At 38.8% G+C, this 15,811-nt stretch overlaps 1 protein-coding gene across 50 annotated transcripts in view; it reads right to left on the bottom strand.

Annotated features, from left to right (window-relative positions):
* TTN (titin) overlaps positions 1-15,811 on the bottom strand; it is a 282,255-nt gene that overhangs the window by 237,471 nt on the left and 28,973 nt on the right. For all 50 annotated transcript variants that reach the window (XM_073646811.1, XM_073646863.1, XM_073646839.1 and 47 more), the window contains 14 exons: positions 15,182-15,448; positions 14,863-14,928; positions 14,197-14,455; positions 7,844-7,898; positions 5,395-5,595; positions 4,882-5,024; positions 4,579-4,763; positions 3,746-3,976; positions 3,227-3,471; positions 2,909-3,129; positions 2,520-2,684; positions 2,264-2,432; positions 486-2,164; positions 112-393 (listed from right to left, as the gene is read on the bottom strand). In XM_073646811.1, coding sequence (XP_073502912.1) covers positions 112-393; positions 486-2,164; positions 2,264-2,432; positions 2,520-2,684; positions 2,909-3,129; positions 3,227-3,471; positions 3,746-3,976; positions 4,579-4,763; positions 4,882-5,024; positions 5,395-5,595; positions 7,844-7,898; positions 14,197-14,455; positions 14,863-14,928; positions 15,182-15,448 — 4,168 coding nt within the window. The remainder of the gene's footprint in view (positions 1-111; positions 394-485; positions 2,165-2,263; positions 2,433-2,519; positions 2,685-2,908; positions 3,130-3,226; positions 3,472-3,745; positions 3,977-4,578; positions 4,764-4,881; positions 5,025-5,394; positions 5,596-7,843; positions 7,899-14,196; positions 14,456-14,862; positions 14,929-15,181; positions 15,449-15,811) is intronic.

Here is a 15,811-nt window from a genome sequence, read left to right as displayed (position 1 = left end):
CAGTGATAAACAGATTGGAGAGTTTATGACATAGTATATTAAAAATACAGAATTTTTTGTTGTTGTGATCAACTGTCACTTTTTATTATGTGCGTTGAAGCTCTTACTTACCTTCGACAATAAGTTTAGCAGTTGTCTTTACAGACTCGTCTTCTCTTAGAACACATGAGTATTCCTCAGCATCTGACATTTCAATTACAAGCACTGAAAGGAAATGGATCTTTCTTTCTGAATGCATTCTGTACTTATCACCAGAGTGAACTTCCACACCGTTTTTGAACCATTTGACTTTCACAAATGGTTCTGATGTTTCACACTCAAAAGTTGCCATGGAATCTTTTTCCTTTGCTGTCAAATCTTGCATTGCTTGTGTAAATGTGATTACCTGTTTGCCTGCAAGTGAAAGAAAAACAATATGTTATGTCAGAGAACAATAAAATATAATTTTATGTCAGTGAATGAATGATTGATTGGAGATCTCTCACCTTGCACAAGCAAAAATGCGTGACTTGAAGTTTCACCAGCCACATTGATGGCTTTTACCATGATGCTGGCAGAGTCTTCAGCCACAACATCTTTGATAACCAGTTCACAGACGTTATCTTCTGGCCAGTACCAATAGATGCGCTCTGATCTTTCAACTTTAACACCATTTTTAAACCACTGGCATTCAGGATCTGGCTTTCCTACAACACGGACACGGAAGTGAGCTTCTGCTCCCTGAGCAACTGTTTGACTCTGGATTCTTTCAAATATCTTGGGAGCTTCCATGCTTGGGGATAACTCAATTCTGTCTGGCTTGAAGGTTGGAATAGTGATTTTGCCTTCAGCTTCGAGTGCTTTCTTTTCTTCCTCTGTTAGTTCTTTGGTCACATGAAGAAGATCATCTTTTGTCTTTTTGAGCATGTCCTCATATGCTTCATCTTTTCTACGTGATTTCAGTTCAACAGCAGTGATAGCTTCATAGTATCCTTCTTCTGTCCTGCGTTTAAATTTGCTGCGGAGTTCTTCTGATTCTTCAGAGATTTTGTCATGAGTAACTCTTTCAGCCCTCTTAAGTTTTACAAATTCTTTTCCTCCTGCTTCAACTTTCTTAACTTCAAAAGGAAGTTTTCCTGACTCGGCTGGAGGAGCTGCAACTTTTGGCTCATGTGTTCTCCTAAGCACAGACCTAAAATCTTCTTTTTGCTCAATTTCTAGTTTTACTGAATGGTCAACTGTGCCCTCAGGGTTTTCTGCTGTAACTTTAACATCACCAGAATCATAAGATTTGCAGTCAACAATTTCAAGGTAATAGATGCCATCATAGCGAAGTCTGAATCTTTTGCTTTTACGAATAAGCTGTCCATTAAGGTACCAGTTTACTTTTGGTTGTGGATATCCAGTAACACGGCACCGGAATCTTGCTATTTCTCCTTCATAAACTCTTGCGGGTTCAGGGAACAAAACAATTTCTGGTTTTTGCTTTTCTTTTGCATCGTCTGTTACGCCTGCAAGGGCACCTTCATGTGCCAGCCTTTCCAGCTCTTCGATTCTTTGCATACCTCTTCTGCCTTCTGGCAGTTGAGTTTCCTCGACAAGGCTCTTCTCGTCTTTCACAATTAAGGTGGCGGATGTGTGGTCTGTTCCATATTTATTAGTTGCCCTGCAAGTAATAACACCACTGTCTCTGGGATAGGCTACTTCAAAATCGAGACTACAGTAACCAAACTCATTCACCATTCGGAGCCTGTTAGCTGCAGCCAATGGCTTTCCATCCTGAAGCCATTCAACAACCATTGTTGGGTCTCCGATTGGTGTAAGACGACACTCAAAGTGAGAAGGCCCAAAGCGCTTGAGCCTTATTGAAGTCAGCTTCTTCTTAAAGAATGGCTTTTGCTGTTTCTCCTTATCATACAGATCTCCTTCTTCCCATTGTTCCTGGCCATAACGTAGATGTAAGGGCTCCAGCTCTGGAGCTGCAATTTCTTTAGCTTTGTATGTTCCTTTTGGAATAATTAGTTTTCTCTCTGGTTCAGGCTCAGTAAATTCAACTTCAACATTTACTTTGCATCTAGTAGTGTCACGTCCGGCTTTATTAATAGCAGTAGCAGTATACCATGCAGCATCGTTGCCAACTGTAGACTGAATTTTAAGTGCTGCTTGTCCTTTGTTTCCTTCAATTCTGTATATAAAAATATATTTTATATCAGTGCCTTAAATAAGTAGTACAATTTTATGTAAAATGGGTTAAGAAACTTAAAATCTTATCTTAAATACTTACAATATGTTTGGAAATTTGTGAGGAGCTATGATGTCGCTGTTCTTTAGCCACACAATATCAGGATTGGGGTTGCCTACAGCTTTCACAGCCATTTCCAGTTTATTGCCTTCTTTGACACTGACATTTTTAAGTTTTTCCACAAACTGTGGTCTTTGTAAATGTTCCTTGGCTACAGAGAAAACACACAAAAGCATAAGAAGCTATGGTACTAATAGCTAAAACTGCAGCAAAGAGAAACAAAGTATAAATATTGTACCTTCCACAGTTAATGTCATCGAAACTGAGGTTTTGCCAGCTCGATTCTGAGCAATGACAGTCCATTCTCCAGAATCAGTTGGCATAGCTGGGACTATGATAAGTGACTGAGTTCCATCCTCCTTGACAACAATTTTGTGTGTGTAGTCATTGACAATTTGTTGACCTAAAAGATAAAAAATAACATAAACAACATAAATAAACGTAAAAATAACATAAATAAAATATTTCCTTTAATATGTTTTATAATAGTGAGGGAATGCTATTCTCTTCACATTTTTGATATTTAGTGCTTCATGTAAATTATATTGCAAGTAATGAAATATGCACAGTAATATACTATACTATAATGTTTCTTCAAACTCAGTAAAAAGTTATGAAATTAGTTACCGTTGTGGAACCAATATGTTTCAGGCATTGGTCTTCCAACAACTTTCAAGTCAAATCTTGCCGTTTGACCTTCAGAACATTTGAAAGATGCAGGTTTCAAGACGAAGACTGGTTTGTATAATCTCTCCAACTGGGACTCATCGGTTTCATCCAGTCGGCGAGCAGGGGAACGTGCCGGAGAACGTGCAGGAGAGCGGCTTGGCGACCTTGGAGATACAGACCTATAATAATACAAATTGGATGTAAGTTATACCAGATGGAAATAATGCATCTGAAGCACAATGTCAATGTAAAAATATATGGTAAAAAGAGCAATACCTTATCCTTTTCACAGCGTCAGGCGCTGGCATATAAGCTGGAACTCCAGTTGGTGCCGCTGGCTCCACGTACAGCTTTCCGGAGCAGATCGCATTTCCTTTAAAATTGCTGGCCAAAGCAGTGTAAATTCCCTCATCTTCAGTCAATAGAACAGGAATGCGAAGGCTGGCCCTTCCGTCCGGTAGGGTTTCCATTTGATGGCGTCCTCCCTGTTTAATGCGCTTACCATCCTTGAACCATGCAATCTGTAATACATAGAAAGTGAAAATTAATAAATTAATATTGAAGAAGGACTAACCTCAACTATCCTGAACAGAGACCCGAGGCACAAATTTTGTAGTAAAAACTGGGTTCTGAGCCTATTGAGGACATCATGATAAGTGTTGAGCGAATTTGTTCTGCATTTCAAATTCGTGTTTGTGTGCGGGGTTTCGACTTGTTCGCGCCAAAAAATTGGCTCCGCCCATGAACATCCCTGATTTGCCACGCTGTCTCGCAGATGTGAATACTTGTGAATACCTTTGGTACTGGGTAGCCAGACATCTTGCAGTGGAAGGTGACCCCCATTCCTTCAAGGATCTGGTAACTTTTCAGTCTAATATCAAATCCAGACTCAATAATTTCAGATTCCTGAACATCAACAATCATCTCTTCTCCGTCTTCTTCAAGGAGTTCTTCTAAGCTGATTTTGATAATTCTGTATTCAATTTCTTTGATCAGTTTCTCTTCAAATGCAGTTAGCCTATATTCCTACAAAATGTCAATAAAGTAAAAGTTCATTGAACAATAATTGATATATAAATGAATTTAAAGTATTCATTACGAAAGTGTTGGCTGCTGAAAAGGATAACAGAAATATTACAAAAAAGTCAGGCTAAAACTTTTAAATGACCTACAGGAACTAACATTTCTGCAACTAGTCTCAGTAATTAACATGGAGTATATGTGACCCCCAGTAATAAAGGGACTGGCCCCTTTTAGAAAGTTTTCTCTTGTAGGCTGATAGCTATAAAAGAACAAACCGGGGACCAATTCTCTCTCTGCCACTGGCCCGGTCTCTAATGTTTGTCTGCAGTGCTGACGACATGCCAATAGCGCCACAGCCAATCAGTGAGCTCGGCGGCTCTATTGTGTAGATGGCACGGGCCGCTCAGAGCCACTGAGCTCACTGATTTGCCGTGGCGCTGTTGACGTGACACCAGCCAAACAACAGAGTTCGAAAGAAGCGGCAGAGAGCTACCACAGACTGTGAGAGTTTTCTGAAAGCCTTCTAGATCGTTAACTAGATCTTTATGGTTCTGTAATGTATTCAAAGCCCTTCATCATTCTTATTTTATTCAATAAGCATTTACCTCATGAACTGTAGTTTTTACTAAAGTAGTATCTTTGGCCATTTTCTTTTTGATAAGAGCTTGTTCTCTTTCATACTCCTTATCATAGTCGGCAGGAGGTGCCACGGGTGCGACTTCGGCTATCTGTGGTTGAGGCACATATGGAGTTGGCTCTTCGTGCATTCTCATTTGTGAGTCATATTCAGCTATTAACACACAAATAAAAGTGAAAAAGAAGTGTAAGAAATTATGATATTGATATTAATATATGAGATATTGATATGAAGATATTGAAAATGTGTTTTTATGTGGATCCTCCATTACCTTCCTCTATTAGACTGGTAGTTTCAGTAGCCTCTCCATGTTTGTTACGAATAACAATGCTGTATTCTCCAGCATCATCAGCAAAAGTCATAGAAATCTCGAGTTTGCATTCTCCAGTTTCCTTGTTATATGATACTTTATATCTGTAAGGACATAGATAAGTGTTATATACTCGGGGATCTCCCTGTTCTTAATGGGCTAAGTGAGATACCCTTCTGCATGCAAATTTTTAAGTGCATTGTGAATCAAGATATCCTTTGCTATGTATGTACTAATACTGGCTGTGAGCAGGGTAGAATATTTGGAAAGGAAAAAGAGGTAAATTGCTTTAAGGTCTCCATCAACTAGTTGATATACATGAATGCGTATTATATGATTTTTTTTTTATCAAAATATTACTTTCCTAATATACTTTTTAGCATAGCAAGAAAATAAATGACAATTAAAAGTATTAAAAATAATATTTAAATAAATTAAAAAAAAATAGTTCTCAGATTTGTTTTTATGGATTACCTGTATCCAGTACTTAGGGGAACACCAGCCTTTTTCCAGTAGATATGTGGCTTGGGGTTTCCTCCAATCTGACATTCAAATATTACCCGGCCTCCCTCAACTAACTTCTGGATTGTTGGTTTTCTGATGAAGTAGGGAGCTACTCCTTCTCCAGTTTCAGGAGCAGTCAACTCTACTTCCATCTTTTGCTCCTCTGTTAATCTGTAAAGAGACCATACATGGTGGTATTATTATTCTAGTTTGTTTTAGATGTTTTCTTTTCCATCCTTATAATAAACTGCACTTTATGTATGAAAAACCCTCCACCTATATCTGTGTACCAGTCAGTCTCCTGCACCTGTGACAATGAATACAAGTAGCTGCGGTATCAAACACAGACACCGTTTCTGGGTCTACAGTGGTAAGTCTACAGCCATTTTTTTATGCCCATCTCTTTAGTTTCTTATGGCAGCTTTGTTGGCTAAATCACAGTATAAGCCTGCATTCACACATCCGTGTGACACATTATAGTGTTGTCTGTACTTTCACAGACAGCAAACTGACCCATAGAGTTTTATTGATCCACTCACATCAGTTTTAAAAAAGATCCGTGTCTCCAGTCTGTGACACTCACAGCATGTCCTAGTCTCATCCATTTTGGAGACCAGACTTGGACATTAAAGTCTATCTTTGAAGAACAGGTGAAAAATGGAACACATACTTTGTGCTCCATCTTTTTTTCATCCTTTTATTAAGGGGTTCTCAGAGTATGTGATAAAATGACGCCCGTGATATAATTCAAACGGCAGCCCATCAGTAATATATCTAGATAGGCTGCAGGCGGAATAATTAAATAAAACCTACAAGACCCTGCTGTAAATAAATAAATTTATTTACAGCAGAGTTTATGTTCATTTTGCTTCTTGTAGGTTTTTCTGATTCATGGCCATTGTGAAACATGCATTTATGTGCTGCATGTATACCAACTTAAACCAAGCTCAAATTTTGTGGGTTTTTCTTTTAGGCTGAATAATTAGAAGCGCTGAGACCGGTGTCTCAACTGACAGAAGAGCCAGATCACACATATCCCAGTCGGCCAGGAGCAGGGCTGTGATGTGTGAACAAATATATCTTCTTATTGAGCACAATGGGGGTTATCTCCAGCTTCATCCTCCTCAATGTTTATATATATTCCCATCCTGCGCTGTCAGTCTCCATGCACTGCTAAAAAGCTGTCAGACTGATGGAGAAGGAGGATGAAGATGGAGATAACCCTTCATTGTGCTGAGCGAAGAGACAACATATTTCTTTACGTATCACAGCCCTGCTCCTGGGCAGAGACATACGTGATCCTACTCTTCTGTCAGTTAAGAAACAGATCTCGTGTCACATGACTAGGACTGGCTGCAGTTTCAATTATATCAAGGACAACATTGCATCACATTCTTTTAGAACCCCTTTAATTGATCCATTGCTAAAAATCAAAAGTCAATGGATTGAAAAAAAGTTCACACCTTCTACCTGATTCTGTAAAAAAAATGTATTAGGAACAAAAGCAGAAACAGCGCAGGATGCAATCATTATGACGACTGAGAAAAAATACTCTATCTGTTTCTCTCGGATGGTAACACTCACATGGATGTGTGAATGTAGCTTAATACCGTGAAAAAAAAGTTAGACTTCACATAATTATGTATTTTTCTAATTATACACACTGGCTTCCACCAACAGATTTAAGGTCTTATTGACTTAGACAACACAGCAATGTGATATCAATGAACAAAAATGTGTAATTCGACACTTAACTTGATATCAGTCAATTGCATGCGTAATATTAACTTAACTTAAAGGAATTGTCCGTTCTTCTAATAAAAGTTTGCAATCACTGTATATGGCTGCAGACTTCTGAATCCTGTGCACACTGTCAGGATTTACCGGTATTGCCAGTGAAAACAGGCGGTCACATGACTGCTAGTATGCGATTTGCATACATGCGGTCACGTGCCAACTAGACGCAATTGGCTTCCCTAAATTCACTTGTATTGAGAGAAGACATGCATGTCTAGTTGGAATGTGGCTGGAAGTATATAAATTACATATTTGCAGTCACATGACATTCCACTCTCACCGGCAATACTAGTGAATCCTGACAGCGTGCACACCGCATACTGTCAGGATTCAGAAGTGTGTAGTCACATTAGAGGGATTGCAGACTTTTATCAAAAGACCGGACATTGCTTTAATTCTCTTTACTGAGATAACCTTCGGTGACCAATTATCAAGATGGTGCATTGTGAGCCAAGATAACCTTTGTTATATGTGCACTAATGCTCACATGCTGCTATGACCAGGAGAGAATAATTGGGAGGGAAAAAAGAACCAATTACTGTAGGGTCTCCATCAATTAGTTCTTCCTCCACCTAGTTTCCTCTATATAATTTATATCCTGAAACAATGAAAAAAAACTTACTTTTCTTCTGTCATTTTTTCAGTAATAGTTTCCCTTGCTTCATAGTCTTCAGAAACTAGTGGAAAAAGAAAAAAAAAGGGGTTGGAAAAATCTACAAACTAATTATCATTTACAACTTTCCAATTACTTATGATATTTTTATATAAATCTCAAAATACACAGTTAAATACCAAGCTCAGCATTGTTAGGCTTAGCACGTTGGCGCTGTGGTGCATTTTTATACCACATCCACATCGATGCCACACTGTTCTGCTGAAGTTTTCAAAAATTGAGGCAAAAATGATGTGATTATACTTAGATTGCAGAAAAAAAGCAACAACATGTGGACGCAGCCTGATATGGGTATATACTGTATCACTTTAAATATATTTATAGATGCACAACATACAGACAACTCCATTCTCACTTCACACAAGTCACAATAATCACTCATCAGATGTACAGCCCTCTTTGTCACATGTCTAGACCCCCTGCTAAGATACCATTAACCATATCAGGTAACTAGTACAGCATAGGAACAGCTGCAGTTCCCTCCTTCCTTCACCAAGAAGAATTTTTAGACTCTAACACTTTGCTCCTATCATATTCCTAGAATCGGTTTAAGGAAAAGCAATGCTAATATTAGGGAAGTAAATACTAGATTGTTCTTACACTTAAAAGGGTTATCCAAGACTTTGTGGTTTTTCAGATATGGGGCTGAGAACTTACCGGTAGGTAGTTGCTAACTACCTGCCTGTTCTGCCCTACAACATTCTGTTTTGGCCAAGGTGGTGATTCTCCGGATTCATTTGACCTCACGTCAACAGAGCAACTCTTTCACTTCCACTCTGCTCTGTCCACAGGTCATCATTGTTGACATCATGCTGATTGACAGCTGGTTCCTCACAGTTAGGCAGTGGGGAACTGGCTGTCAATCAGTACGACATTGGCAGTGATGCCCCATCTATAGAACAGAACGGAAGAGACAAAGCTGCTCTGTTGACATGACGTCACTGGAAATAGGAGAGATGCATGATCGCTCTGAACCTTAACAGATCATCACAGGGCAGAACAGGCAGTTAGTTAGCAACTACTTGCCGGTAAGTTCATAGCCCCATACCCAGAGTCCCGGATAACCCCTTTAGATGCCATTGAAGTAAATTTCACCACTTTTAAAATGTCTAGCACCAAAAAATCCTGAAAAAAAACATAAGGTCTTTTACATTTTAACCAACGTATTTTACTGATACATTGTCCCAAAAAATTTGAATGAAACATTACAATGTCATACTTTCCAAAATCTCCTATGTAGGCATTCAATGACTTTATCTGACTTCATAGTGTACAAGGCCTAATGATTTGGGTCCTGATTCATCATTTGCAGGGTTTTTTTTAAAGTCACTTTCCTTTTTTGTCTTGTGGAATTAGTTGCCGTTTTTAGTGCCAAATACATCCAAATGGCACACGCGATTCATGAATTTGGTGCAAAGGTTAAAATGGTCTTTCTTCCTGTCTTGAACTATTTTTGCGACTATTGGTGCCAAAAGTAGCATGTTGGTTCCAAAAGTTGCAAAAAATGCACTAAGATACTCAAAAATACACCTGGGGGTACTGGATGAAGTTGCACCAAATTTTGTGACTTTTTAAAAAGTTGCAATTGGTGAATCAGGCTAAAACATCTGGAATTGTTAGACTCTGCCAACAAAACGGAAAACAAAATAAACAATAGAGCACATATAAAATAGACTTAAAAAAGAGTGCAAATAGAACAATGAATTTGGTGCAAATAAAACAAAGGTGGAAAACTCACAAAACCAGATAAAAAAAACAGGTACAAAGGCAATGATGAATGTGGCACTTGGAGTTTAGTAAACAGGCATACTCTTCCGTCTAATTATTGATAGAACTTTCCAATGCCACGTTCACACCTTGAGTATTTGGGGAGTTTTTATCTCAGTATTTGTAAGCCAAAGTCAGGAGTAGGTAAAAAAATGCAGAAGTGGTGACGTGTTTCTATTATACTTTTCCTCTAACTGTTCCACGCCTGGTTTTGGCTTACAAATACTGATGTAAAAAACTGACCACATACTCAAAGTGTGCAAGTGGCCTAAGTGTGATATCCTGCTTGATACTTGTGGGGCGTTGGACAATTACATCAGGTACCCAACCAAGTGTGGAGGTGTATCTCTCAATGCCCAGTCGCAGGTTGGATGGAACAGTATGTCTGAAGAACCCCTTTAAAGGGGTTTTCCGGTCCAAAATGATGTCTGCAGTCGATCTCTGTGACTGTAGAATTATGAATCCCCCCCCAGCACGCGCGCTGCATGCTGCGGGGATTCGCCGGTTTCTGACCTGGGACCAGAGGGTATGTATGACTTATACATACTCCCGGCCAGTTGGAGTGACCTCGCTCCATACACTTGTATCAAGCGAGGCCACGCCCCTCCTAGTGATGTGGCAAGCCAGTGGGTGTGGCCGACTAGAGGGCGCAACCTCGCTCCATACAACTGTGCATCAGGAACCCAACCAAGTGTGGAGCTGTATCTCTCAATGCCCAACTGCAGGTTGAGTGGAAGAGTATGCCTGAAGAACCCCTTTAAAGGGGTTTTCCAGTCCAAAATGATAAGTCTGCAGTCATTCTGTGTGACTGTAGAATTATGAATCCCCCCAGCGTACGCACTGGTCTCAGACACGGGACCGGAGGATATGTATAAGTCATACACCTGTATGGAGCAAAGCCACGCCCTCTTGTCAGCCACGTCACTAGACGGGACGTGGCCTCGCTCTATACAAGTGAATGGTGCGAGGCCACGCCCACTGGCCAGGAGTATGTATAACTCATACATACCCTCTGGTCCCAGGTCAGAAATTGGCAAATCACTGCAGCTCACAGTGTGTGCTCTGGGGGGATTTATAAGTCTGCAGTCACACAGAGTGACAACTGACTTATCAGTTTGGACCGGACAGCCCCTTTAAGGCCATTTTCACACGTTCAGTATTTGGTCAGTATTTTACATCAGTATTTGTACGCCAAAATCAGTGGAACAGTCAGAGGAAAAGTATAATAGAAACTCGTCACCACTTCTGCCTTTTTTACCAACTCCTGAGTTTGGCTTACAAATACTGATGTAAAATACTGACCAAATACTGAATATGTGAGCATGGCCTAAAGGTAATTTTACTACTTTAACTTAAGGGATCTGGAAACAACAAGTAAAGCTGGCCATACACATTAGATAGCTGTCGGGACAAACTTTAGTTCGTCTGACAACCGCTAAAATCGGTGGGTTCAGACAACTCTTGTACAAACAAAGCATCACAATGAGTGGATTTTGCTCAGTTTATTAGTTTATCTGATAACATAGCCGTGCTCAAGATACTTTATACTTTCACATTGCAGTATTTCGCATAGGCATTTCTAAAGCCATGAGTGATTGTGAAGGCACAGTCAGACGGCAATATAAATCGGTCCAAGATCGGAACGCAGTGCACGGATTGGCTGGCGGCTCTGCAGACCCAAGTGTATCAGCTTAATGTATTTCTAGGCAGCTGTCACGCTCGATTCGGGAAAACCGCCGGCCAATCCGTGCACTGTGTTCCGATCTCGATCCGATTTATACGACCATCTGACTGCACACAGGTTTTACTACATTGTTTTGCTGCACTTTTGGTGAATATAACTTTATTAAACATTTACTGCAAATAAACCACACATGTATTTTGCACCAAAAAATGCTGCTAAAAATGTTGCAAAACCTGCATTTTGAATGCTGCATTTTTACTGCCAAAAGAGCTGTAAAAACACTGTATGTGAACATAACCTTAGAAAACCTTTGGCAAAATCGTGCCAAGTGAAAGTTAACTTAAAGAGGACCTGTCACCAGTTCAAAAGTGGACAGTTTTTGCTCTTCTTTTATTCAAGCTTCTTCTCTAAGTATCTGTTTTTGTTATCTGCTATATGGATATATAGATGTGGCCATTTTAATTTAGTGTTAATTTTTATGGTCTTTACAATGGGGGCGTTGCCCACTGAGTAATTAGACAGACCAGCCTAAAGACATGCCCCCCAGAGAATCCTGTGAGTCATGCCCCCTTGGTAAAAACCATACAAATTAACAGTGAACACGAAGGGCCGTACCTGGGGAACTGTAGGGCAGAATCTATAAATAAAAAAATAGAATACTCAAGGGAGCAGTTGGAATAAAATGAGAGCAAAAATGGGGCAAACTTTGGCCTATGGATAGGTCCTGTTTAAAAATGACAGTCTGCTGTCCTACAGGATGTATATTCTAGTAGCATGCTGAACCAGATCTTGTTGAGATGCTCAATTGGTGCAACCAATGCTTTGATTTCTTTAGTTTTCAGTTTAAGGAGCCTAGGCTTTGACAAATTCCTTTAAAGGGAATCTGTCAGCAGTATTTCTCCTCCCAAACTATTTGTATGTGCATGCAGCTCTTTCAAAGACAAGTCGAGCAATACCTTTACATGGCCTGTCTGTTCCTATATTACTGGGAAACCAGTGTTTGAATTAATATGCAAATTAGACTGCAGATCTGAAACCTCTGTCACTCCAGCTCTATTCCCCACCCAGCGCCGCCTCCTCTTGCATGACTGATAGCATCATAAGTATAGAGGCTATGACTCATAGCCTCTATACTTATGACTTTAGACAATGGAGCGGACAGTTAAGCAGGAGGAGGCGGAGGCTCTAGTCAGGAAATAGAGCTGGAGTGACACATTTGCATATCAAATGTTGATTTCTCAGTAACAGAAGAAAGGACTGGTTATGTAAACGTATTGCTGGACTGGGCTTTGAAAGAGGTGCATGCACTTATAAATAGTTTGGGGAGAGAAAAACTTGCTGACATATTCTCTTTAATAAAATAAACATAAAACTACAATAAAGTTAAAATCCTTATACACAACGTACAATTATCCAGAATGTTTAATAACACACCACTTATGGACAAGAAGAAGAAGTCAGATTATTGAAGCGAAAAATAATTTGAAAATAATAAAATTCACACTTTTGGTTTCACTGCATTCCGTACAGTGTAAAAACTGCTGTGCTAAACGTCAATGTGATTTTTTTAAAGGCTATAAAAAATTTACATTTGAAAACTGACCTGAATACACAAAATCGCACCTGTAACTGCATCATTTAATTTTCTACACAATTGCGTTTTACATAGAAGCAGTTTTACGAAAATTTCAAGAAACATTGATTATTCTTATGGAAACATTTCTTTAAGGAAAATCTATTTATTTCACAGCAAAACCACAACATAACTGCATGTACTAACATTTTTAAAAATAGCTTTCTGGACTTGAGCTAAATTTCTGAAATTACTCTATATGAGTTCAGATTGTCAAATCCTGACATTGTCTATTGTGTACACTGTCAGGATTCCCTTCAATTGCCAGATCGAGCAGATGAACAGCCTGGGATTTGCATTCTGGCGGTCACGTGCCAACTAAATTCTCATCCACTTATTTAAAGCATAGAGAGAATTGGATGAAAATTTAAAGTGAAGCGGATGAGAATTTAGTTAGCATGTGACCATCCGCTTAATCTGGCAAATGAGGGAAATCATGACAGTGTGCATATCGAACACTTTCAGGATTTGCCAACCTGTAGTCTTACCTGCAGAAATTTAGCTCAAGCTCAGGAAACCCCTTTAACCATTATACTTAGAAATGTTATGATGCAAGGTTAAAACAAAATACACAATACAAACACAATATAGGCGGATGCCTATATCAAGTGCAAAACTGATGCTTGTCCTATGCAACACCAATTAAATAGTCTCATTCCAAATGCAAAACATTTTAAGGCTCAATTAAGCAAACTTTTTTTAGACAATTTTTCAAGCTAAAGCCAGGAGTGGGCACAACTGTGACATACATATAAAAAGTACAAGTAAAAGATTTATGCTTTTCTTCTTTTTTTACCCTTTTTACCTGACTCTGGCTTAAAAACAACATAAAAAATCTGTAAAAAAAAAACTGCATTAACTCCCAAAGTATATTAATCTGTTGTAAATGTAAAAAAAAAATTACTTTGTTAAAACTACATCCACACACAGGCCCACTTTTCCAAGATGATTGGACCTTCAAAATGAATTTTGTATATCGAGAATATTAGTTTCCATTAAGTTTTAAAAGTTTGTTTTACTTAGTAAAGATTTCATCCATGCAATTCAACACCCTCAAAAATTCCATAGACTTCACTTAAATAGACTCCACATGTCACTTGTCCATTTGTTCACCATAAGTACAGGCAGGTAATAAAATGCAGCTGCTCCTAACATTCACACCCCTTACTATTCTCAACCACCAACCAAAATAAACTCACGCAAGTGGTATTGGCTTACCTTGAACGAGGAGGTAGCAAGAAGTGCTGACCGTTCCTGCCTCGTTGGTAGCTGTACAAGTAAATCGGCCGCTATCTTCGGCAAACGCCTCGCGAATCACAAGGCGTACAATTTGTTCTTCAAAGGTAATTTGGAAATCAATGGAATTTTCAATTCGGTAATCCTCGCGATACCAAACCACAGTTGGGGACGGGTACCCTGCAATGGTACACTCCAAAGTGACAGACTCGCCTTCAAGGACTGTCACATTTTTCAATCCCTAAGAAGTAAAAGATTGTAGTTTCAGCGATGTATCTAACTAACATAATTTCAGACATTTTTAAGAACTTTTTTTTAAAATATATATATAAATAATGATAGTTATCTTTTAGATTGTAGCCCATATACTTGCCCAGGGGAAACAGTGGACATTTATAATTCTGATACATACATTTTAGATTGCTTTCAACTGTAAATCTTTGGTTATATGAAATGTTAATAAAAATGACTCTCCCATTACATGGAAGAAATACTAATACTCAATATGGCATAATAAGTAAATGCAAAATACAGGAAGAGTGGTCTGCCATATAATAATTCACTTTACTTAGAATTGGCTAAGCTTATTGAGATGCTAAAGGTAAGATCCAATTCAAGATTACCAGTTTCTTTTAATGTGTTACTTACAGAAACTAAAGTTGGTGGAGAAACGGGGACTTCTGCTGGTTGAGGCACCCGGGCTGCTTCCTCCGCCTGCAACATATGGAAGAGTGTTAACATTTCTATAGGCAAGGGTTTAAATATAGCTGAACTGGGTGGACTGGTGTATAGGATTTCTCCTGCATATGGTCATGTTAGAAGCACAGTAAAGTACTAATAATACACACACGTTTAGAGAGCAGCAAGTAGTAAGGAGATAGGGCTGTTGAGAAGAAAGACTATTTTTGTTATAGCTGGACATTACGAGAAGAATCAAGGAAGATGAAGAAGTTTTTCGATGACCAACCTCATATTGATACTGAAATCTATCTTCACGCGCTAAGCCACCTGAAACACTCACGCCTACATCTCTTTTCATTTCAACGTCAAAGCGGGATTTGTAGGCCTCAGTAGTCTCTGTCAAAGAGAAGGGTTGAGCGACGACCCTTTCTGCCGCCTCTCGAGGTTCAGCTGGTCTGAAATGTGGAGCTTTCACAGATTTCGTGATCTTTTGTGAAGCTGCAGTAGTTAATTCTTTCTCCAGAGTCGCTATCGCCGATCCTGCAATTGACACCTGACCCACGCAAAAGGAAATCTGTTATCTTATGATCACGTAGCCATACATTTTAAAGATGTGCTCTGCTTTTATCCAAGCTTTAATGGTTTTTCATGCTGCAGTGCTTTCATAGCTCTATTTGGCACAACTGGCATTGGTTTTTCAATTTTCCCAGTTCCTTAACTTTTTAACTTTTTAATTAACATGAAGTTTACTTTATTTTTTATTTTCATTTTTTTGTCTATTTCTTTGTGAAGGTTATTCAAAGAAATGATTCATCAGAAAATGACCTATTGTATAAGTCAGTTTATTTGTGTGTAAAAAAAAAAATTCCAATGATTTTTTTTCTTAAATCACAATTTGTGATTAAAATTTTTTTTG

This window comes from Phyllobates terribilis, unplaced genomic scaffold (assembly GCF_046119375.1).
Source record: "Phyllobates terribilis strain yellow unplaced genomic scaffold, ASM4611937v1 Scaffold_9__5_contigs__length_417890890, whole genome shotgun sequence".
NCBI classification, from domain to species: domain Eukaryota; kingdom Metazoa; phylum Chordata; class Amphibia; order Anura; family Dendrobatidae; genus Phyllobates; species Phyllobates terribilis.
Note: the sequence above shows the minus strand (reverse complement) of the source record. Positions and strands in the feature narration are given on the sequence as shown.